The 26,298-nt window shown below is 37.3% G+C and overlaps 1 protein-coding gene across 1 annotated transcript in view; it reads left to right on the forward strand.

Annotated features, from left to right (window-relative positions):
• The window catches only part of IMMP2L (inner mitochondrial membrane peptidase subunit 2), a 438,966-nt gene extending 427,648 nt beyond the window's left edge, over positions 1–11,318 (forward strand). Inside the window, exon 6 of the mRNA XM_054178716.1 lies at positions 11,176–11,318. Within this exon, the coding sequence (XP_054034691.1) occupies positions 11,176–11,295 (120 nt within the window). The 3' untranslated portion in view covers positions 11,296–11,318. The remainder of the gene's footprint in view (positions 1–11,175) is intronic.
• The last annotated feature ends 14,980 nt before the right edge of the window (positions 11,319–26,298 follow it).

The following is a 26,298-nucleotide window of genomic DNA, read 5'->3' on the forward strand; positions in this document are numbered from 1 at the left end:
GATTTATTTTGCTGAAGTTTATTTTTTTCTCAGCAATGCCATTATGTTAAGCTAATCAGGAGTAAAATAAAGGAAAAGAAAAAGTGAATATGAAGAAGATTAGTTACGTAGGATGTGGAAATTATATTCATAAGTTTATAGTGTCAATTATTTAATAATAATTTCTGTTATGAAATGAAAGGATAACTATATGATTTGAATTACACCAAGAAGCCTTGCATTTTTATAAATGTCACAGTATCATAAAAAGATAGAATACTAAATGATTTTAAGTTGACCAGGGGGATATTTTTTTCCAAGGAAAAGCTGGGTTTAGTACATTTAATCTCTTCTCCGTAGTTTTAACAAAAAAATAAATAAATAAATAAATTAGAATAGAATAGAATAGACCAGGTTGGAAGAGACCTTTGAGATCATCATGTCCAATCCATCATCCGACACCATCTAATCAACTAAACCATGGCACCAAGTACCCCATCAAGTCTCCTCCTAAACACCTCCAGTGATGGTGACTCCACCACCTCCCCAGGCAGCCCATTCCAATGAGCAATCACTCTCTCTATGAAGAATTTCTTCCTAACATCAAACCTAAACCTCCCCCGGCACAGCTTGAGACTGTGTCCTCTTGTTCTGGTGCTGGTTGCCTGGGAGAAGAGACCAGCCCCCACCTGTCTACAGCCTCCCTTCAGCTAGTGGTAGACAGCAATAAGGTCTCCCCTGAGCCTCTTCTTGTCCAGGTTAAGCAACCCCAGCTCCCTCAGCTTCTCCTCATAGGGCTTTTGCTCCAAACCCCTCCCCAGCTTTGTTGCCCTTCTCTGGACAAGTTCTAGATAAAGCCAAGAAAGGAAGTATTTAAGCATTCTTAAATTCATAGCTATAAGAGAGAGAGAAATATTTTTATAGATTTAAACTATGTTTTTGGGTTTGTTTTTGTTTTTGTTTTTTTTTCATTTAAGTCAACTTAGGGAGATTATGTTTACACAATTATCTTGATGAAATTTACCATTTTAGATGAGCTCTAGCCATCCTCACACACACAAAAACCTCTATTAAAAAGTATTTTATAATTTTAATAACATATCATGCTGCTATTTAATGGCATTTTGATATCCTAGCTGCTCATTGAATATTTACTCCCCATTGCTTTTCATAGCTCATATTGCCAACAGCATGTTTTCTGTAAGTCAAACTGTTTCTGTATGCCGTTTTAGGAAAAAATATAGGCAAACCTCACAGTAAGATTGTTTTCTAAGTTTAGTCGAGTAGTGTATTGAACAGTTGTCTTTTTATTGTAGGAGAAAATCAAAATTCTTTTATTGACAATATTACAGCAACCTCTTTTGTGTCATATTAAAACTGTTGAAATGTGTGATAAAAAACCCAGAGAAGCTGACAGATCTACTTTTGAACGTGCAAGCTAGGGTCTCTGAAAATTTCTGAGCAGGTGTTCTAGCTTTAGTAAAGGCTCGTTTGCCCACTAGCAGCTGTAATATCATTAGGTGTTGCACCATATAGGTTTCATTTAGAGGTATTTTAGAATCACAGAAACAGTCAGGGTTGGAAGGGACCAAAAGGATCATCTAGTTCCAACCCCCCTGCCATGGGCAGGTTCACCTCACACTAGGTCAGGCTGTATGTGAATCCAGCCTTGTCTTAAACACCTCCGGGGATGGGGCCTCAACCACCTCCCTGGACAACCCATTCCAGGGCTTCACCACTCTTACGGTGAAGAACTCCTTCCTCACATCCAGCCTGAATCTCCCCAGCTCCAGCTTCATTCTATTTCCCCTAGTCCTATCACTACCTGATATCCTAAGAAGTCCCATCCCAGCCTTCTTGTAGGACCCCTTCAGACACTGGAAGGCCACAATAAGGTCACCTTGGAGCCGGCTTTTCTCCATACTGAACAGCCTCAACTCTCAGTCTGTCCTCATCTATTCCATTGAATTAGTTTTTCTGGCTACTCAGGTATTATTCAGGTATTTTTCTGAGCTCTTGGGAAAAAAAAAAAAAAGGGGGAGATAAATTAGATACAAGAAGATACAAGAAGTAACTAGTATGTGGGGTTTTTTTCAAATCACTCATCTTGAGGAAGAATTTGAGTGGATCTAGAAATTGAAGCCTACTATTTTCTTCTGAAAGTATTTCTTGTTTCTTTTCTTTCATTTATCCTGAATGACTATGGAATGCCATATGTCCTAGTTTGTGTGCATATGGATGCCCATTGGTGGAATTTGATTTGTCATCTTAGCTTGACTGATTTTCTGTACTAGCCACTCATCATTGGGGTCCACTTTATCTGTGAGTGTGTGGTTGAAGAAGAGCAAGAATATGCCAGGGCTCTCCTTTGTATTGTTCAGTGTCACGCTAAGTCTTTGTGCTCAAGGCAGTGCTGGGAGGCCTCTGTCTGGCTTTCCTGGAAGCATAGAGGGCATGGTTCTGTCTGATTGAGCGGCAGCCCAGAGGGATGAATTTGGTCTGTGGAGGAGCAATGTAGTAAGAGGATGAGTGCTGTCCCAGGGTACTATGTGAACTATTGGAGCTGCTCTGTAACTCCTTCCCTTATTGCACTGTATTGCTGCATTTGTCAAAGCTGTAGAATGAAATTCTGAATTAATGACATGAAACAGAATAGAAGTGGAAGTCAGCTTAATTTGTACAACATTTCTGCATAGTGTCCTAAGTATTCAGTCAAGAAAGACAATGCACATAATTAATATCAGTGTAGTAAGCTGAAAAGTGTCACTAGGCCTGACATACTTCTGCCTCTGTTGGCACTGACACAATGCATTGCTGAACAAGAATTAACTCGGAAGGCTTTTATGTACTTCTGAATACTTAATGTTCATAGATTTGGGATATAGCTTATATTTCCTAGGTGAAGATAATAAATACATTTTAATAATTGTTTTCTGCCACATTTATCAATTTTTATAGTAGTGAATTGCAAATGTATTACTGCTTTTTAATGCGAGGGTCTTTCATGAAAGCTATTAGTGCATTTTTTTTTTCTTCTGCTGAGTTACATGACTTAATGACAACCCTATTTAGTCTAGGAATTTTGTGCATCACTTAGTGAAATATTGAAAAGCTTTTAAGTATTAACTTGCATTTATGTATATGCAGCATGTAAGGCATATCATAGTGTGCACTAAGCATGTTCATAATTTTTATTCCTAGAAATCTAAAATAAGTAATACATTGGATTTATAATCTTTTTGTAGACCTATTTATCATAATGGTTTTGTGAATCAAAGGAAGGAATAATAATTTTAAAGAACGTTCTACTTACTGAAGATTAAAGTGTAGTAGTACTGTGTTACATGCTAAACTCTATTTTTAAAAGATATCTTTAGAAAACAGAGAAGAAGAAACTGGGAAGGAATGAAGACATTAAATAGCTGTATTGCCCTTTTGAACAGTACCTCCTTGGTAATTCCAAGAAAATGCATTGATACAGAATTCATCTCATAGAATACTTGTACCAAGCCTGCTTATGTGTTTAATGTAGTCAGTGGCATTGACAGCTGATTTCTTGGTGAACTGAATAAAATATACAGTACTATTTACTGAATCCCTTTAAATCTGCACTATTTTCATCAATGTAAATTATGGTTTAAGATTAGTTAGTGTCTATCTCCACATTTAACTGTAGGAAAATCTCACATGTAAAATAATTTCTATTGTCAGTGACCATTTCCTTCCTTTACCTCTTTTGTAAATTCAGGTTTAGCGCAGGCCTGTAGACATGACAGAAAAAAATGAGAATGCTACCGAGTAATCTCGGTATGTTGTACAATGCATTTTTCAGTTCAGTCAATAACTTGAACAGTGCAGTGACCACGCTCACCTTTTCTCATATGAATAGCTTAAATTGCAAATCATGTTAGATTGCAGCAATTACAATTGTTATACTAATTTCAGACAGCTACTCTGTACTAACATGCAAATTTTATTCAATCTGGGAGTCATCCATTGCATTTGAAATATATTTCTCTACTACATCTTATTTTGCAGTTATATATGTGCATGTATATGTAGCATATATGCATCCCTTTTGAGTGTCTATTTTCATAGTTCAAAACTTTCTTACATTAATTTTCATCTATATTAAATAATAATATAAAATAATTATTACTATAAGGCTTAATATGATATATATTTTCATTTATATATTTCCAGATTTTCTTGTAACACATTTTCTATCTAAATGAATACTTCTGAATTTGACAGCTTTGATAAGGACCATTTCTGATTACACAGTAGCTCGGTGAAAGAAAACACACATAAGATGTTTTATATGTAGCTGGAGCTGCTCTTTCAGCTATCAAACTAATGGAACACTTACTAACAAAATTAATGGGCTGCATTCTTTTCTTTGTCACTAGATCTGTATGGCTCCATTAATTCTGATTTGTTCAGTTACAAGAGGAAAGAATGATGAAGCATTTTGCTATAGAGTTGAAAGGAATCAGTCACTTGTTTTTTTGGGGGGGGTGTGTGTGGTCATGAGCTGGTTATCACATTCTTATGCCACCTTTCAGTGAGCTGATATAAGATAAAGAACATCTGTTGTGGTATGGCTTTATTTAGAAAATAATCTATTCTCATCTTTGTGTTATTCTTACATTCATAAAGGATGGAGGTCAAGGATATTTGTTTTTTTCTACCATTGTTCTTTATCCTAGATACTTCTGCTAGAAGAATTGGTTTCTCTGGGGTTTTACTGTAATCCACAGGATTTTATTTTTATTGACCCTTTCTGTTTCTACTGCACTTGATAGCAGTTATTTCAAAGTTCAACCATGTACAGAAAATGAAATGTAATAGCAATCATGTTTACTTTCCATTAGAGTATGGATTTTTTAAAGAGATTCATTTACTGGGAGAATTCTCTGTGAGACCATTTTACACCTACAATCTAATATCAAAACCCAGTGCAACAACCTTTATTAAAGACAAGCAATCTAATTTGACACAAATGGCTATCCCAAGCTATATATTTTTGTAGGCATTATATCTGAAGCACTGCATAGTTGCTTAGGTATTTCTATCCTAAGGTCTTTTTGGATTATTTGGGGACTGAAATATTTTAGAAAGTTTTTCCTCTCTTTCTCATTAGCCTGTCTGTTGATGAAATTTCTTGAGTACATAGGTTAAATCTGTAACGTAGTTCTGCTTCTAGTTTGTTGGGTAGATGTTACTTTTTGTTTCCAGTGTTATTGTGGGGGATTTGGACAATTTAAATTTTTATTAATGAGACTAGGAGGAAAAATACAAATGATTATTGAAATGTTTCTAGGTTTTATCGCAATGAAACAAGCAATTTTTAATACAGTATTTTTTAGTATATTGCCTTTTCCAGAAGTACTTTTATATTCAAGTACTTATTCAAATACACCTTCTGAAAGGATTGTTAGGGGTATCCAGTGTTAAGGACTATTGCTGTATGTTGTTAATTTCTTCCCATTACTTTTGATTATTATTATCTTCTGTGAGTAATCTAGACAGTACCAGATGTCTATGTTATTTTATACTTTGTAATATCATTGTTACATCCTTCTGTCAGAAGGATGTTTCCTGTCTATTTCACATTTTTATTGTGTTATGGTTTTCAAACCACCACATATTGAAATAATTAAGTTAAACTTTGGTAACAATCTGCCCAAATCAAAATACATTGTAAGAACATAAAACAGTATGTTTAGTTTTCATTTTTTTCTGATTTTGAATGCATTTTCATTAAAAGCAGAAGACACAGTGAAATCAAAGTATGTTTATCAAAATCACAACAAAATAACCATTTGGAAGGAGATAACTAAGTGAGGAAAAGAAAGATAACCTTTCTCTATTTTGAACAACTTAATGAGGGTTTTTGTAATCTTAATTAGCAGGAAAAACTGCTCAAAATCATAATTACAGAAAGTTATAGTCCAACTTTGTTGTCACAAAAAGATAGTAAAGTTATCTAGTATGTAAAGCCACCAATTCACAGGTTCCTTAAATTAATTTAAATGTATTTACAGCATTTACTTAGGCTATTAATAAGCTTAGTCCAGTTACAATGATACTACCATTCACACTCCAAGTTACCAAATCAATGCACAATGCCTCTCATTGAAACACAACTAAAAAACGTCACACTTTCAAGTCTTTATGCTGTTCTTTAGGTTGACAGCAGCTGTCTTTATCAAAATGGGAAAAAAAAATGAAAAAGGAACAAAAGGAAAATAGTGATTTAGTGAGTTGTTTGGTTGTTTGTATCCTGAATTCTTCACTAGAAGGACTGTGACATTGATGGTTACTTCATCCTCACTGTCAATACCACTTGCAGCTAATTTAGCACATTTTCTAACTTTTTTTCCCCCCTTGTTCTTTATTGTTTGGCAACATCACTTTTATCAGCATATATTATATATATTATATATATCCTTAATCTTCTCCATTTTTGGTTTGTTTGGCCGGTTTTCTCTTAATGCCTTTTTGTTTAGCTCCCCAGTCAGATGTATTTTTTTAATGACCATTACAAGGTTTTCTGTAAGCCTCTTTGTTGTCCCATGCCTATTGTCCTGTAAACCACATTATTATGCTAAAGTAAAAGATATTTCATTTTACTATATATGTAAAATATTTGATTACACTAAATGATTCAGCAAATATAAACATATATAAGCTATATAAGCAAAGCTGTAATAAATTAGTCACCTGGTCATTAGAGAAACTGTTGCAGTTAGAGAAGCTTAATGAAAACTCCAGGCAGGCAATGACAGTTCAGACAAAGCCTGGGAAATTGATCTCAAGGCCTTGCAGAGCTGGTAGAATGTCCATAGATTGCTACTAGCAATGGCTATACTGGCTTACAAGGCTACAGTAACAGCTAAATTATTCCACTGATTGTTGTTTGTTTGTCTTATTATTGCTTCTAATTAGCAAAGTGAATGGTTAGAAAGTATAACTTTAGAAGATGTTGTAAAGGCCTGGGGTTTTGGTTCTGCTTTGCTATTTCTCAATTTATATTCAGTGGTGCTTTATTTCCATGTTTTAATGTTGTTACAGAAATGGAAATCTTGGATGTTTATGATAGAGCAAAATCACCAAAGATTCAAGGGAAAAAGTGCAGGTTAGGTAGACTCCATATCTTGATAAAGCTGAGAATACCCTTATTAGGATCAAATGCTTATGTGGACTATTCCTTTTCTTGAAATCAGAACTGAGGACCCTGTTTTCCATAGAAATGTTAGTGTTTACCGCTGCATGCTACATCTATACATCAGACTTCACATAGATTTAATACCTTACCCATTATGATTTGGGATTAGAAAAGGCATCATGCTAAGAGACAGTGAAGGAGTCAAATGACAAACAGACAATAAAAGGTGGATTGTACAGTCTGTAAATCAATGAGTGTTTTTAAATGACTTATTTTGGAACTGAGGGAAGTGATAGTAAAATGTCTCTGTAGTAATAAATGTGCATTTATTCCAACCTGTTAGGATACAATGAGCAAGATAGTTGTAAATAACACCGCAGATAGCACTATCAAGCTTAGGCTTATCTTTCCCTAGTGCAGCGCCAAAACTAATCAGTCTCCATACAACTAACACGCTAACAATGAGCAGACTAAGGAAAAATGCCTTTATCACACTAACAGTGTCAAAACAGTATAACTCATTCAAGTTTGGGGTTTTCTGCTGATAAAATTGCTGTGCTTACAGGATAGCTTCTCAGTTGTTCAATTAAATATTCTAGGATGTAAAAAAAACTAATTAAAAATTAATGCTTAAACAGCTCAGGTTAGGGAAATAATATGGAATCAATTCAACATGGCATCTGTTGTTGTCACAGCAAGAATAATAAATAGATCATAATGCAGAAACAGAAATCAACCATTTAGATTGCTGGCAGCTTTTACTCCTGTATGTAAATAAAAATGTTCCTCAAAGAATGCATGTTTGCAAAGTACTGATTTTTCTTATAGTTAAGACAGTGTTTCAAGGGGGTAAACATTTTCTTAAGTAAAATGAGTAAGCAATGTCTGCAAGGGAACTGATTAACCTTTTAAAAAATGGATTATTTTGGTATTTCACTGTTGCAACTGAAAATGTAGCCTGTCAGTTCACCCTTTGTCCATATTTAACCTTTTTGAGGGTAAACCTGTTAGCAGGGGCAGGTTGTTCTCTGCAAACAATTCTGGTTTTCCTCAGTGAGATTCATAGCTACTCTGTTAACTATGTAATAGCAATAGGCAATGGACAAAAGTTATTAAGGTTGTTTGCAGAAATCAAACATAAAGATGCTTTTAAAGAGAGCCTTGAAGTTATTACAGAAGAAGCATGACCGCATCAGCATCATTTGTTATTTAGTGAAGAGTTCCATCACCCAACAATACCCATTTGTCCTTTCTAACACTAGTCATGTTGTCCTGTAAATCTGGTTTATAGCAAGGATATTTCTTTATTAGTTACAAGTCAGATGATGGTCAGTAGAAGAAACCCTCTGGGTAAAATTATTCCCAGCTTCAACTTCAAACAATTTTTGATTCATTTGTTGTATTCTCAGTCTGCATGCAGACCTCCTACTGACATCAATAACAAGCAATGCACTCAGAAAAACAGAGCTTTGAAAACAAGATGTTATTGGTGTTTGAGAAGAGTACTTTTTTTTTCCTTTGGGTTTTTTTTTTTTTTCCCCTGTTCTAATGCTGTCACATTTTGTATGCAACAGTGAGGTTTGCTGTGGTTTTGTATGTTGGCACCATCCTGTAATGTCTGTGCCATCATGCTGTACACTCAGGGAAAAGAGTCCCCATGGTAATATTACATTTGCAGACCAGTTTGTGGCATAATTAAGATAAAGGATATTGTGAATTCCATGAATGTCCAGAAGTATGTAAGGCTTTAAAAAGTGCAGCTAAATCCTATAAAAAAAGAGTTTTTACTAGCAGCTTGTCTTTTGCTTATATGTAGGAAAATATGATGCTAGACTGTAATTTTGGTGATCTACTTCTTTTAAATATCATGGATTATTAAGTAACCAAATTATATTTAAGTAATTCAGCACCTGCTTCATCAAGATACAGCATGTGGAATTAGATATAGACCACTTCAGCTTCACTGATTTGATTATATAGTAGAGAGAGACTGGTGAATATACATTATTCCTATGAAATTAAATCAAGAAAATTAGCTGCAGATATTCCTAGGGGCCTATTTGGTATCTATTTTCATGAAATGCTGAATTACCTGCTAACTGAAATAACTTTTTTTTTTTTTTGGGGAGTGAGAAATAGAATGGAACTGAAGAACTGAGTGTACACAAAAATTTAAGCAGGAATGTGCCAGTTCTGACAACAGCCAATACCATATCATTAGAGCATAAGGACGAGTATATACTTTCCCCCTCAGTATTTCCTAATATGGAGAATAGAGACTACTGTGACTTTACATACAGTGATGTGCAATGGACTTTGCTTCTAGTAACATAAGAAAAACTTTTTTACTGTGAGGGTTATGGAGCACTGGAACAGGCTGCCCACAGGGGTTCTGGAGAATCCTTCTCTAGAGATCTTCAAATCACATATGGACACATTCCTGTGTGATCTGCCCTAAGAGGTCCTGCTTTATGGGGGAGGTTGGACTTGCTCTCTGGACATCCCTTCCAATCCCTAGCATTATATGACCCTACATTTCTATGATGTTCTGAACCACTTTGTTATTATTTTCTAATCTATTCAGTATATGGTATGATGTGTACAATTGTTATGTAAGCACAGACACTGAAGTATTTCCCTTTTATTTACTTCATAAATTCTTTAGGACAATATACTCTAATGCTTGCTTATTGTGAAAAATTACATCATAGGCAAAGGCAAATAAAACCTATACGTTCTTTATTTGTACCATTCATTATAGACTTCCAAGTCCACTTTCTTAGGAATCTGAATTTCATCTTTTCACATAGAGTATTTTTAACCATGTTTTTATCCTATTTGCAACTTTTTTACTGACACTGAATACTTCATAGGTAGTGTGAAGCACACTGCTTGCTATTATTTCCAGAAGTCTAAACAAATAATTTAAGATGTAGAAGTCTATCCTGCAGGCTTTTCAAATTGAGATTAACTCCGTAACAAATTACTTAATTTTAGTGTTAAGCATGGACATTGAAGACCTGCTTTATTATCTCCTTCTTAGGATGTTTAGGCTGGAGGTTAGGAGGAAGTTTTACACAGAGAGAGTGATTGCCCACTGGAATGGGTTGCCTGAGGAGTTGGTGGGATCGCCGTCGCTGGGGGTGTTCAGGGCGAGGCTTGACAGGATGCTTGGTTGCATGGTTTAGTTGATTGGGTAGTGTTGGATTATAGGTTGGACATGATGATCTCGAAGGTCTCTTCCAACCTGGTTTATTCTATTCTATATGACTCTTCTATTCTCAGTTAGTCTAGTCATACCATATTTGAAGAGCCTTGTCTGTAATTTTCTCAAGGTTTTCTAAGGAATTCAGTTTTCTAAACTATGCCACCTACAAGTGATTAATTTTTAAACAATATCAATATTGACTCTGATTTATGAAATAAAATCTTAGTAAAATTATTAAAGTAAGACAATAATAAATAAAACATGTTTGCAAGACATATGAATGAAGTGTAAGTGGTCTCAGAACTTCAAAATTAGTGTTTCGGTTGGAGACAAAATGGATTTTTGAAGGTCAGTGATAAACAGAAAGCACAAGTGTTTAGAAAATCCATTGTCCTTGTCTGGTTAACGTACATAGCTCAAATCTGAGAAACAGATTCCATTTATCTAATTCATAACATACACTTGAGCCTTGTTCTGCTGTACCCAGAATAACTGATAACCAAAAGGTGGGTTATAGAATGCTTCACTGTTTTGAGCAGTTGTTTCTCTTCAACTTGAAAAAAACATTCCTGTTCATGTTTGCTACAACCAGTGCATTTCAGCAAGCTATTAAAATTCCACTAAATGTTTAAAAAAGAAAATAAATTGCCACTGAAGCAGGTTTGCTTCTCATTGCATACATGAGACACTCCTTATGCATACAACAATCTCTGCTTTGTATTCTCTCACTCGACCAATCATCATGTAATTTATATTTTCCACATTTTATTACATTTGCAGTATTTAATAATGTTTTTGGTTTTTCTTTTGGTTACAGGTTTCTCTTGGACTTCTACATGCTCGAGCTACTCATATCCTCTGGCCTCCGCAGCGCTGGCAGAAATTACAGCCAATGCTACCTCCAGAGCGCAAACCACTTCATAGAGAGCAAGAGTGATCTAAGTGTTTGGTTAGAAAATAATTAATGTGAAGTTTGAGCAGGAAGAGCCTTGACCAAGTGTAATTTGACATCAGGTACCATGCCAGCAAAGACATGTGACATCTTCATGTTAAAATGCCACCTTAAGTGTAAAGTTTCTTTGATTTGTTCCTTGGTGGTTTTGAAGAATCTCAAGCAATAGTGCACTGTGCATCATCTCAGTTTGAAATAAGAGGTTGTAAAAGGTTTGGATGTTCAGTTATTCTGGGAGTGTTAGTATGCTTGACTTATTATGTCTGTACCTGTGTTTCTCTGGATAAGAAATTATTACAATCCTCAATAAAATATTTTAAGCTTGTTTCTTTAGTAATGGAATGGAACCTTTGTTATTATCATTGACTGCACATGAAAAGAACATGAAGCCTGTGATATGCTTTGGATTATCCTATAATTTATAGTACTGAACAATCAGTACTTCTGTAGCTGAAAAGTTAATCGTATATGTCATAAACATTTCTCAAAAAGCTAATGAGGTTTGTTGTTTGTTTGTTTGTTTTAGTGCAGTTTGTGTTTATTATTAAACTGAATGCTTATTACTTATTTTTAATTTATCTTTCAGGACTGTTTTATACAAACATTGCTTATATATCTCTATAAAGTAAATATTCAGTTAAAATACATATAACGTATTGCAGTATCTGAAGGCAATATTTCATTAATTTCTGAATTAATTTCTTGATATTAGAGATTGCCACATGAAAGCATAATTATACATACCATAATATATGCCTAATTAATTATAATGATTATAATAATTATAGTTATAATCTGATTATATTTATAACCTAATTAATATTAATTACAGAGACTATATTATAGTATAAATATATTCTATGAATATTCACTAAAGGTTCTGCACTAGAAGTGAAAAGATCTTGAAAAATGTCCCATTTTCAGCTGCTGATTTGTTTGAGGCAGCTTCTTTTTGTATTTATTGAATTTTACTTCAGATAGGATAGTCAGTTAAAAATTTTAACAAATCACAGAAAAGCTCTTCAAATGTTTCAGCTAAAAATCATGCAATTATCAGACCTTCAGACAAGATGAAAATAACTCTGCTGCTCTTTGAAGACAGCCGTCCGCATATCGGTTAGGTGATAGATTCAACCACCGTGAAAACTCCCTATTACTGTTTGACATTCTTATAAAATGGTCCAACTCTGTAGACTCTCTGAAGACATTATTGTCTATGTGTGTCATGATCTGTTCCACAGGTCTCTGCACTCATCTTAGTTAAAACTAATGCAAATTATTTGAGTGTTAATGACAGTAAACTCTCAACTATTTTGATTGGCATTGAGTGAAAACACTAGTTTCCAATATTGTTTTTTTCCAAATTAATTAAGAAAACTGAAATGACTTCAAGAAATTTACTGCAGACATGTAATCTTGGTGACATGGATACAAACACACATCCATGAAAGGACAAAGAAAGAAACAAATATTAAAAAGAAACAGAATAAAACCAGATTAGATCAGCTTTATTTCCCTAAATTGTTCAGGTCTTTGTTTGCCTTCTTTCCACTAGTTTAGTGCCTTCCTCCTCCTCCTCTTTGAGTATCACCTGGACAAAAGTTACATATATTGAGAAGCTGGAATGTTTGGTTGGCTGCTCTGATTCACTAGTATGTATTTTGCAAACACAGTGCCGGAAGGTGATCCACAAAAGCAAAGGCTTTTGTTTCTCAGTCATTATCACACAGTATCACAGTATCACAGTAACTAAGGTTGGAAGAGACCCCAAGGATCATCAAGTCCAACCTGTTCCAACAGACCTCACAACTAGATCATAGCACCAAGTGCCACGTCCAATCTCCCCTTGAACACCTCCAGGGACGGCGACTCCACCACCTCCCTGGGCAGCCCATTCCAATGACGAATGAAGAACTTTTTCCTTAATTGTATTTGTATCTTAATTGTATTTGTCTATTCCAAGTGTGTCTTCATCAGCTACATTGTGAAAAAGGTTCCTTGTATTTCTTGGGTCTGAAGAACTTATTCTCCAATAGAGAAGAATGATTCATAGATGTGTAAGTATAAAATGACAGATGAAGTAGAACCAAGGGCTACAGGCACAGTCTTTAAGGGGTGCTAAATCTTGGAACTCAACAAAGTCAAGGCTTCTGCAGCTCCACGTCCCCAGGCCCACCCAGCAGCAAGGTCTCACCCACACCCATATACATCCATATATGTGTAAACAGAAAAAAAACAATGAGTACATAAACACTATCATAGTATCAGTCAGGGTTGGAAGGGACCACAAGGATCATCTAGTTCCAACCCCCCTGCCATGGGCAGGGACACCCCACACTAGATCAGGCTGGCCAGAGCCTCATCCAGCCTGGTCTTAAACACCTCCAGGGACAGCACCCCAACCACCTCCCTGGACAACCCATTCCTAGTGGCACCAGTGACCGCCTCTTGTTCCTCTTCATGGCTGATCAGGATGAAAGTACTTAAGTGGGAAAAAGAGTCAGCTATGTACTGCATGGATGCCACACATTTTGCCCAGGATACAGAATACTAGTTTCCTTGTTTAATGGCACCTGGACAAACAGACACCCTCCAGTGTATTCCTCCAGTAAACAGGCTTACAGACCCAGTCCATCCAGGTCCACCTGGACCTGGATCTTCACTCTACCCATGAGCACACATAGACACCAATGAGTCTCCCAATTGAATTGCAATCTCAGCAGCTGAATGGGACCCCATGTTAGCCAAACCCCAGGTTACCTAAAGCCATCTGTGGTCTCAGCTATAGGGATACCCTCACACCATGCTCCAGGAAATGTGCCCCATTCACTGGTTGGTCCAGCTTGATACTGGCCAGGGTAATTTCCTGACAGATCACCTTCATCATGCCCCATACTGGCTTCACCAGCACATCAGCCTCTCGCCTCTGGCCCACCCCAGCCACTGGCACCCAGATCTTCCTCACACATGCACACAGCCCAGGGAGCTCTGCACCCAGGAAAATCATTAGAAATTGAACTTAATGAGAAGATGAGACAGACATAGCTGACCAGGCTCAGGCAACAGCAGACAAGCACATATTTATGTGCAGCTGGTTCCTTTCATACCCTTCTCTCTTTGTTTTCTGTGCTACATTGTCCCCAAACCATTGTTTCCCTGACTTTGGTCCCCTAAACATCCCACATGTCTGGCACAGTACTGAAATGCTCTTCCCTGTCTTCCACAGCAAACCTCAAAGCCTTGGGCTGTGTTACTAGTCTGTGGGGCAAGCCAGAGAGCCTCCCCACTGAATCCTCATGTTGAATGCACTGTGGGAGTGGTGCAGGGGCTCATATCTCTGACAGGATTATTGAGATCCCCTCCACCATCATGCTTCTGTCTTCCTTCAGGGCTTTGATGATGAGACTTTCACAGTCTGCTGCCTCCTGTAATAGCCACAGTGAGCTAAGTCACAGTATTGTTTGGTTTCCCTCTTTGCACTCCTTAGTCTGTAAGGAGACCAGCTCTTTATCATAAGTGTGTACCTTTTACAAGCTATGAAGCTTTAAATGTCCAACATATTCAGCTGACATGCTTCAAGGAATATTTATTCATCCATATTTCCATACTTTTATTTATAAATACTTACAAATATATATGGTTATATAGGATATATATGATGAAATCAAGAACATGTTAGGTTTGAACATGTTACATGGTTGTAAAGAGTGCTATAATTTTTGAGAACAGTATTATTGCAGTGATCTGAATTCAATAATGATGAGCAGAAAGTCTGGTGGACCCATATACATGCTAGACCAAGTTAAAAAATATTTGGAGATTATAGTGGACTTTTGTGAATAAGGAAAATAGCACAATGTAAACAGCAGCACAAACTGTAAGCATGGGAAACACTATTGTTTCATTTGCCTACAGTATGAGAATCAGAACATTAAGAAATTAAAATATAAAAAGATACTTTTAAACTTGGGGTTTGGGTTTTTGGTTTGGATGTTTTTGTGGGTTGGGGGTTTGTGCTTTTTTTTTGTTTGTTTGGGTTTTGTTGTTAGGTTTGGTGGTGGATGGTTTTTTTCTTGGGAGGAGTCACAGAAATGCTGTTCCTATGGACTAACACATAGAATGGTATTGAGTGAGTGTCAGACTGCACTTTTAGAGCAAAGAGATGTTGCAAGCTGATCAGGAATCGATACTCTTGGCAGACATGAGGGTCTGCATCTGAGAGAGTGATAGAACACAGTTAAGTACCTCAGCAATGTCTAACCATCACAGCATCATACAGAAAAATCAAAATGTCAATTTAAGAAGTGGAAAGCTAGTGCAAAGAGTGAATGATCATCCACTGTATATGAAGATCTACAATTAGGTGTCCAGGATGTCCAAAGCAACACTGTTTCTTCCATCTATTTATCCTTTAAGATAACATCTAGATTGTACAACAAGAAGACTAGAAATCTATCATGGCATGAACAAGGTACTAGCTGTTACAATTGGAAGCCTGAAAATGGATAATTTAGTGCAGTTATCCAAGGAAAGAGGTAAAGCAAAGACAAGACATTACACTTTAGTAAGCAGTTTATGCTGCCTGGCTTCTCAAGTACGGAAATAACACACCAGACATCAAAGGTCTCATCCAAAACATACAAAGTAACATAGTAGAGTCAAGCTCTTGCTACACAGAATTCTGTTTTTCACAAATCATTCCTTTAGGTATGTTTAACACACTAATATCAGAAAGAGCTTTGAACACTTCCAGCATATTACAAGCAAAAATAGCTGTCACAGGCATCATCTGTTGTATTGCTCAAGAGACTAGCAGCAGATAAACCTGCATGCTCTTGTGCAACTTTGGCAATTCTTTGGTATTTTAGTATAATACAGAATAATCCTCTCTTTGGAACAGTTTATTCTCATTACTACTATGATTAAGCATGTTATTGCTTTCATCCTTCCCACACCAACATGCTCTGTTCTAAATAGAGTATATTAAGTATCTTGTCCAAGGTCATATAAAATAATCCCAACACGTTTGAAAGATCTCTTAGATCACAATCTACCTTCTTAATGGCATGGCTGTCATTTACTATTATTCATTGTCTTGCACAATTATTACACAAGTGTACCATTTGTGATATGAAATACAAATTAAATGAAAAAAAAAAAAATCAGTGAAAACCAAAACTCCAAGTAGAGTTTAGCTTTCCACCATTGAATAATGAGAGGGAAAGATGAGGGGTTTTAGAGCTAGGGTTTCCTGTGATAATACAGACTCATAAAAAAAAAAGTGTAATGAGGCCATACTAATGGCAAACATTGTAGAAAATGGCCTTCTTCCATAAATATCCAATTTCACCCAGAGACTGTGTAAATAACATGAATCAGCACTTTCAAATTATCCTGCTGAAGCTGTGCTTTTGTGCAAAAATAAAAGTTCTTGAAGAAAACTATAGGACAAAGGCCACCAAAAAAAGCCACATAGCAGTAGATTAGGGGATAGATTGGGAACCCTAGAAATACTAATTCCCTGCATCTGTTCTCCTTTTCAGTAATTCCTTCTTGTTAAGTAAATGCACAACAAACGCCACAACTACAAGCTTAATTTAATCTAGTGTCTATTGGATTTGGCTGAGCTGTAGTTAGTATTTGTAGTTGGTGTTTGTACTCCAGATCAGCTGCTATGTGTATTGAAGCCCTGCTTCCCATTGAGTGGCTGGACATCTTCTGCTGGTCAGAAGTAGAGAACAGTACCTTGGTTTGCTCTTGCTTCTGCATGTGCCCTCTGTGCTTTTGCTTTTTGTCCTATTAAATCCCTTCTGACTTGACTCACTGGCCTGTTACATTTTTCCCTCTCCTCAGTCCATCTAAGGAGGGAATGATAGAGCAGTTTTTGTGGGCTTCTAGCCCCAAGCCATGGCCAAAACACCAGGAGCATTTTCTAGTGTTTTTTTAATTAAAAAAAAAAAAAGTGTAACCTGTTGTGGAAGCTGCAGCATTATTTGTTATGCCCTTGAATACTGTAGGGTTTTTTGGGGGGGTTGAGTTTGGGGTTTTTTTTCCCCCCCTCAAACTTGTGAAAGAAAAGATAAGCCAGAAGCTGCTTTATGTAACTGCATCTCAAGAGATTTATAAGCAAAACATTAAACAAAGTATTGCCAATACTCAAACTGTCTCACCATCCAAATATACTCTTAATTGGAATTTATTGAAGGTTATTCAGTGAGTGGGTCACCTTTTGACAGCATAGTAAGTGCAAACTTGATGGTGTAGAACATCTGAAAAACAACAGCATCTGCATTTCAATATCAGGTTATCCTGATCATATAGTGACAAAAATCCTTAATTAAGAAAATTGCTTAATTTGTGATAACTTGTTGGAAGTACAGTGACGCACCACATCATGTGCTTTCCTCATCCCACACACAAATGTCTCAGCATTTTATTTAACATCTAACCTTTTCTCATATCCTTCTATTAAATGTCAAAATTGTATTTTACATCCTTTGGGAACTAAAATGTACCACCCTCATTTTTATTTTTTCCTCCTTATACACACTTCAATTAATAGATTAAATATATAGCAGCATTTTTTTAGTGCTCTCTATAGATCTCTCCTTTTGATTATGCGAGCTGATCACACAAATGTTCCTGAATTTTCTATAGGACTGTGGTGCCTCAAGGTCTAAGATCAGGTTATAGTACTTAACTTTTTAACCTGCTTTTGATGAGCCTGTAATTAAATAAATGCATTTCCTTTATTCTCCTGCATTCTTCCCTCATTAGAAATGGGTAATTTCCAAATCTCATGTGAAATATCTTGAGGGTTTAGTAAGTAGTCCATTTCTCCAGTAACCTGTTCCTGACAGGGGTCAGAAGTTATACATCCTATGATGTTTAGAATAACCTACTATAAGGGAAATTACTTTCCGACCTCAGACAGTAAGTGCTATGCCTCGAGGCATGCAAGTTTAAATTCCTTCCTTATCTTACATCCTTTCTAATGGAACTGAATGTTCTCATTATCTGTAGAAGTGTTTAATGCTCACTTTCAGAACTACATCTGAAAAGTCTCAGTTTGTAAATAGCAAGCAGCTCCATAAAGCCTGAAATTTTCATCCTTAGCTTCTGGTTACTTGTACTATTCCCTATGTTAAGTTAGGAGCAACTATTTTGTTATTGACTGCTTCTGTTTATGGGATGCTTGGCCTGCCATATGTGTCTGAAAACTCCAGTACTTTAAGGAGGAAAACCTATTACCTTTATAAAACATTGTCAGAAGTACTTATGTAAGCATTAATGATTACTGCATTGTTTTGTGTCCAGCGTTAAAGATTACAAAGTTTCAGGTGGCAAGGTGCTACATGTCTGCAGAGTTAGTGACTATATTCAACATATATGAAGTTCTAATGTTTAAGATTCTTGGCCCTTGAAATAGACTCCATTGCCTGTGCCACCCAGAGTCCCTAAAAGATGTGCAGGAAGACTCATTACTCTGGAGTTCCAGAGTCAAAACAGGGGCAGGGTGAGAAGCTTAAGCTGACAGAGACAAAACTGAAAGCAGATCTACCACCTTTGTACTGCTACACCAGTTCCAGGAAGGACTGCCTACTGGAATCCATCACTTGGGACTATATCCTGGTCCCAGGGCTGTGTATAGTTTTAGAATATATCTTGAGATAAAGCCATGTGATACCTGAATAACTAGTATATTCACCTACAAAGCAGCAATGTTCAGACTCAAGGCTTTCCTCACCCTGAAAAGATGAAGCCAGCTGGATAGCCTTCTCAAAGAAATAACTGATTTGGTACATGAGGGAAGAGCAGTGGATATTGTATATAAGTATGATATTAATGAAAAAATAGAAAACCACGAGGAACAGAGTTCTAGAGGAAAGCCAAAATACCTTTTGTCAGAGAGTTCTCAACTACAGAATCTTTTAACGTATGAGCAAGATAAAGTATAAAACTTTTAAAAGAATATCTACAATGAGAAATAAAATGTCTGTAAATGCCTGGTAGAATCTGTAATAGTATTACTTAATGCCTAGTAGTGAGGTCAGTTGATCCTTAAGGCTTGATTTTCAGAACAGTTATGACTGAAAATAGAAGCAAGTTGAAGCAGGCTGACACTCTCTGACAACAGAAATGTGTGTTTTCTCTCCTGAAAGATGACAATAATCACCCCTTGGAGATGGTTCTGCCCTACAAGCAGAAAAGAAACCCAACCCACAATGCGTATGGTAGGATCTAGAATCTAAAAGGGTTATTTTAAGGCTGCCTCATGCAGGAGGCACATCAAATTGCCCATTGGAATGGGCTGCCTGGGGAGGTGGTGGAGTCGCCATCACTGGAGGTTTTCAGGAGAAAACTTGATGGGGTGCTTGGTGCCTCGGGTTAGTTGTTTGGGTGGTGTTGGATTGGTTGATGGGTTGGACGCGGTGATCTTGAAGGTCTCTTCCAACCTGGTTTATTCTATGTATTCTAAATCCTCCATAAGACTTCCAAGCCCAGATTCACTTAACCAGACTGAGGCTGTACTCATGCTCTGGGCTCTTCTTAATAGTTTTAAAGACTTGCCACAGGATATGCATGGGTTGATTAACTTTCTGAAGGTGCTAGTCTCTTTTCAATAATTCTAAAAGACCCTTTGGTTGTCTCAGTTAAGGTCTATGACTCTAAGCATTGATTTCTTTTTATATCATTGAATGCTGTGCACAGCAGATTATTGTCAAAAAACTTAGTATGCTGGTTTGAGCTTTAACTGGCATTTAAAAGCTCAAATGATAACAGACTGTGATTCCTCCTCCTTCCCTAGTAAGAAGGGGAAAAAAAAAAAAAAAAAAAAAAAAAAAGGAGGAATAAAAAGGGGTAGGGGAAAGGGGAGGTAAATTTACAAAATAGTCTGGAATAGGTTTGGAAGTAGGAGAGGTAAATTTTTAACAAAATACAGAGAGGGTTCACAAAGGTAAGTGGTAAGAATAAATACGAAAATGCGCAAAACCAAGCCTGGATGGCCTTGTATTTCCCTGGATGCAAGTGGATTCAGTCCTTTAGAAAGCATGGATGCAGCTTGGAAAATAGGGCCTGACCACATGATCAGTGCAAGAAGCAGCGGCAGCAGCTGATCTCTCTAGACTCAGCAAGGCAGAAAGAGAGGGGAAGCAATAAAAGATGTCTCCCCATTTTAGAGGCTTACTGGACAGGAATGGGGAGTGGAATAGACCACTTTTGACCCAGGGGACCTCTCCTCCTAGGAAGGGGAAAACCAAGTCTCTCTGCCTACCTGGATGAAGTTGCTTTTGTCTACTGGGGTATGGGTTCTTTCAGTCCCCCTCACCCAGGATAGGTGTAACCCAGCACACTTAGAGAAGTCAAAATGAAGGCCAAATAATCTTCTAATTCTGTTTGAATTTTATTACACAAATTAATCCTGAGCTTCCCTTTGATACCACAAAATCAGTTAACTGCAGATTTCCTCAAGTGATGATTTGTTTCTTGATAGATTGTTCACAATTGGAGACAATTGCCTGGAGAAGAGGAGGCTCAGGGGAGACCTTATATTGCCATCTACAACTACCTGATAGGTGGTTGTAGCCTGGTGGGGGTTGGTCTCCTCTTGCAGGCAACCAGCACCAGAACAAGAGGACACAGTATCAAGCTGCACCAGGGGAGGCTTAGGCTTGGTTTTAGGAAGAAGTTCTTCACAGAAAAAGTGCTTTGCCGTTGGAATGGGCTGCCTAGGGAAGTGGTGGAAGTGTTCAAAAAGAGACTGGATGGGGCTTTTGGTGCCGTGATTTAGTTGATTAGATGGTGTTGGGTGATAGGTTGGACTTGATGATCACGAAGGTCTTTTCCAACCTGGTTAATTCTCTATTCTATACAATGACTTTTAAATTACTACTAAAATTTGAAAAAACAATATTTGCACCAAACATCTATTTATTATTTTTTTTCCCACAGAAATGGTGAAAAGAAGATTTAGAAGTTTTGCTTTAACTGGCATGTATCATCCAGATTTTACAGTACTCTGTTGATTACATCACATTTTACACAAAGAAAACATCTGAATAGGGATGTAATTCTGCCCCTGTACTCAGCACTGGGGAGACCTGGAGTACTGTGTGCAGTTCTGGGCCCCTCACTTCAAGAAAGATACTGAGATGCTGAAATGTGCAGCACTTTCCCATGGAAAAGCTCAATGGATGATCTGAACCAGAACAATTAGTTGGAGGAAGCAGTAATAGGAGCCATGCTTCCCTGTGGCAGTACTCCTCTTGGCAGGGCCCACACCTCTATCCTGCTGTTCTGCTTTTGCTGCCCAGTCACCCAGTTGTTTTTCTTTTATCCTGAAAAATCAATTTACTGCCTTGTAGAAAAAGGCCATAAATAGTCCTCTAGAGATCTGTGACCCTGAGAAGCTTCTAGATCTTGGTCCAGTAAAGCCAGCAAGAGTGCTGGTACTTGTTTCAGTAAAAGTGGGATGGAGCTCTACATGTGGGAAAGATGCTGGGAGTGAGTTACTCTTGCAGTGTGAATAAAAGGGATTAAAATGATGATGAGCGCAGACTCAAGGGGCCTCCAGGTAAAAATAGTGTAATTAGCATAATATCATGAAACTAAACAGCTCCTGCTCCACCACCACCATTTTTGCACCCATCCCAGAGCTGGGGGCAAGATCCTCACCAGCCAAATACCACACAGAGGAGCTCAGCCCCAGTAAGGAGGCCCAGGAGGGGGTGGGGGGAAGGGAGGGGGAGGCAATCAACCCTCTTCCTACTTAACCGGGGGGCCACCAGGCCCCCCGGCCTTTGTCACCACCACCATCACCTGGTGTGCACCATGAGGACTCACCGGTGATGAGAAGAGGATCTCTCAGCCCAGATGGGCTCAGCTTGGGGCTTCTGTCTTTCCTGGGGGGGATTAAAAAGGGGAGTGGGTTGGGAGGGCCAAGTGGCCACACCTGTGGTGGGAGGAGACTCCAATAGAGCCCAGGTGCTCTGGGATTTGAGGGGAAAATAGGGCGGGTGATGGACTTTTAGGGTGTCACCTGGGTGGACTAGGGGGAATGGAAAAAAACCCAGAAATTGATAGATTCAGACTGGATGGTAGGAAGAAATTCTTCACCATGAGGGTGGTGAGACACTGAAACAGTTTGCCCAGGGAGGTGGTAGATGCCTCATCCCTGGGAGTATTTAAGGCCAGGTTGGATGTGGCTCTGGGCAGCCTGATCTATTGTGAGGTGTCCTCTCCCATGGCAGGGTGGTTGGAACTGGATGATCCTTGAGCTCCCCTCTAACCCCAACAATTCTACGATTCTAAAACAATTTTGTGGTTTAGGCTGGATGTTGGGAAGAAATTCTTCATAGAAAAAGTGAATGGGCTGCCCAGGGAGGTGGTAGAGTCACACCCTCAGGTTGCACCAGTGGCAGTTTAGATTGCATATTAGAAGAAACTTCCTCACCTGAAAGGGTTATCAAATGTTGAAATAGGCTCCCCTGGGAGGTGGTTGAGTCACTATACCTGCATGGGGTTTAAAAGACACATAGCTGTGGTGCTAAGAGACATGGTTTAGACCCAGACTTGATAAAGTTAGATAATGGTTGAACTCAATCTTAAAGGTCTTTTCCAACTGAAACAATTCTATGAATCTATATTTCTAGACTTCAAATTTTGAAATTATAGATAATTAATTAACAAAGCACACACACAACTCTGATGGTGTGGAGCTCTTTAAACATGAGCCAATTAAGGAAATTGAAGAAACTGAACAGAGAAGTAGTGTTTATTTACAATAATATGGCCTTAAGCCTATCAACGGTCTCAAAGATGAGTTTTGCTCATTTATATCTGCATGGATGAAAGGTGTCTGTATGAATAAAACTAATTAGTTACCAAGGGAAAATCTACACTCTTATGTTGCAATCAAAATTGATGGGCCTTATCGAAGGTTTAGCATATTATAAGAGCTGCCAATGCTTGACCTGGAACAGTATCATTCCCTTAATTAATACAGATAGCATTCTATTTAGGAGAAAAAAACCTGCAACGTTAGAAATGACAAGCTTTCTGTTCCTGGCCTAAAGAAAATGTAGATATTTATGACAAGTCACAAACATGACTTTTGACCTACTTTCAGACTTGTTAGTTGTTCTGTTGTGCATATTCAAAGATCATTATTTCCTAAGCACAGAATATAAAACAGGTAAGAATTCATGCTTTTCCTGATTTTTCCATTAGAAACTGCTGCCTCTGTGTCCCTCAGAGAGATACACAACAGAAATGTCATATATTTAGCTCATGTTTAACATTATCACAAAGTAATGGGACTATGAATGCAGCAATATTTAGGTAAATTATCTAAATACCTGCTACCTATGTACTGAGCATGATGACTACCATGTTCTGTTACGCTGAAATGTTTCAAGGCAGAATAATTGCAGTATTGGAATCATGGGCTAGTGAATAGTTCATCTTATCCAATGGAAATCTCTTGCAAAAGTAAAAAAACTTTTGAACTTCCTGGACTTTAAGTGGAATTACAGCTGCTTGCAAAGATCCATGAGTAAATAAAAGTCTTTGTTGCTCCTGCTTGAAGTTAGTACATGGCCAAGAGGATGACAGTCCAGTCTCCCACAACCTCATGTGCCATGTGCCCCTGTCCTCACCCATCAGCAACCCCCTCAGCCGGCCATGGCAATGTAAGGGTAACATATGATGGACTTGGAGGTTTGATGTACACAGCAAGTTTCCTTTGTTTGTTGGCAAAGACAGAAACACACCAGAATGAGAATGGCTTACCTCCCACTGTAGCTGAAGTTTGTGAGGAGAGCTATTTCACTGACTTATCCTTTGTCTTGGCTTTCTGATGTCTTTTCCTTACCCACGTGTAGCTTCTCATTTAGTCTTTTCCATTTACCATATCTCTTCTGTATTTCTACCAGTCTGTAATTTCTAGCAGTAATTAGCTATAACTAGCATGCAAATTAGAGGCAGAGTGTTAAAATACGCTTTTTGCATGTGCTCTCTCCCTTTATTTCTTTTTAGTGTTCAGCAGTGATTTTGGAAATTATATCTTATCTTCATTACCAAATCTATGTGCTCACAGAGTTTCACTGGGCTGGGAAACCCTGACATCAGTACGAAATCTTAATTTAAACTTTACCATGGCAGTTCATGAATGAAAGGACAAATCCTACAGTTGTCTTAACCTCAACTTGGATTATAGACATTTACATTTGTAAAAGCAACCTAGCAACCTTCATTAGATATGACTTTAAATTTGGATATTGCAGCCTTGGTGGCAAGGGAATCACAATTTCAGTGCAACAGTAACTGAAAGAGTTGTGTGGTTTGGTGAAGGATGATATCTCCTGCTATCCCAATCTCACCATTCCTTCCAAAGAAGCCACCCACCAGTGCAAACTGGCTAAACAAATTATGTTTTGCTAGTCTGCTCATATGAAGTAACTCTGACAAGGAGTTTGAATTGTAGATTTGTGATTGAAATGAAATATTTGAAAGTATATTTTGGAAAATACAAGCCACTTTCCAAACCGAGATCTAAACATTTTAACTCTACTGACATATTATGTCATTGTGTCTCCAAAGTGATCAGACAAATGAAAATTATGTAGTAAAATATTAATGTAAGAATGATAGTCTTCTACATATGCTTATTTCTAATGCCCAGAAATATTTATCATGGTACTTCTCAGATCTTTTACCCTAAAGCAACCGCATTTTCTACTGTCATTTTTAACACTCCACATGACAGTGTTGAAGGAAGAGTCTTGGCAAATAGTGACTAGGAACTCAGGCACAGCACGTGTGATCAATTATGTAAAATGCTGACACATAGCTCTCAACTCTAAAATGAGAAGATTTGTATAGAACAGTTCCCTTGTACAGGATGGCATTAGGCTATTACCTAATAAAGTGCATTTTAAATATGATTTTTCTAAAATTATGCATATATTTCTTATGACAATTTGCCCTCTGTTTAATTTATTCTGGTGGTTGAAACTTGAGTTAGAATTTCAAACACTTAATGACTTTGAGCAGCTGAATTTTCCCCAAGGATTTGCACTGGAATATACATAACTCCATATCTAGTAAAAATCTGTTTAATATGAGCTGTGAGAGTCAGAATGTATGTGTACCATTGAACTGAGAAGAATAACCAGGGATCACTTAACAAATACATGTCAGTCAACATTTCATAACTATTGCTTCAATTTTTGGAACTAAGTTTTTTATACCAGCTTCTTCCTGCATGTCTTAGACTAGGTATGTGCTGTTTCCACTGACAAACATGCTATTGAATATCATTGGTCAGCAGATTTTTAATTTTGGGCAAGTCCCTGGCAAACCAATGTATCTATGCACACATAATTTTACTCTCATTCTGTTCCACATATTACATCTCATATAAATCCACTGAAATATATTACAGAAACTATTTATAAGTATTAGCTTTAATTACTTGTAAAGCTATCTTTTTATAAGGTGTATTAATATTTCATCAGCCAAAGCCCAAGTTTAGCTGAAACTTCTGGAAAATGAAAAAAAAAAAAAGATCTTTTCCTGGAAAAATTAACATTCTCAGTGAAAACTGCATTTTTAATTTATTTGATTAAAACCTTAGGAGAAAAGTTTGATTTTGATTAGTGCTTTCGTTTGAGATACCCATAGAAGATGTACTTGCTAGCTCATTAACTTCCTATTATGCTGTCTCTGCCCTTGCTGTGTGGTGCAGTGTGGTGTATCAACATACCAAATACATTGTTTGGTATTAGGTTCTTCTTCATTTCATTTGTCGTATTTTTCATAGTCTTACTATGACCATTGCTCTTCAAGACAGAAGTATATCTCATGTATAAAAGGAAAACAGTTTTAAATATCACCACTGTGAAAAAAAAGTATATGAGAAATCAGTGGGAGGGGAAAAAGTGTAATGAAGAGATTTCCAGATTTCCTATCTCCTTTTTCATTTTG

Source organism: Dryobates pubescens, chromosome Z, assembly GCF_014839835.1.
Source record: "Dryobates pubescens isolate bDryPub1 chromosome Z, bDryPub1.pri, whole genome shotgun sequence".
Taxonomy (NCBI): Eukaryota; Metazoa; Chordata; class Aves; order Piciformes; family Picidae; genus Dryobates; species Dryobates pubescens.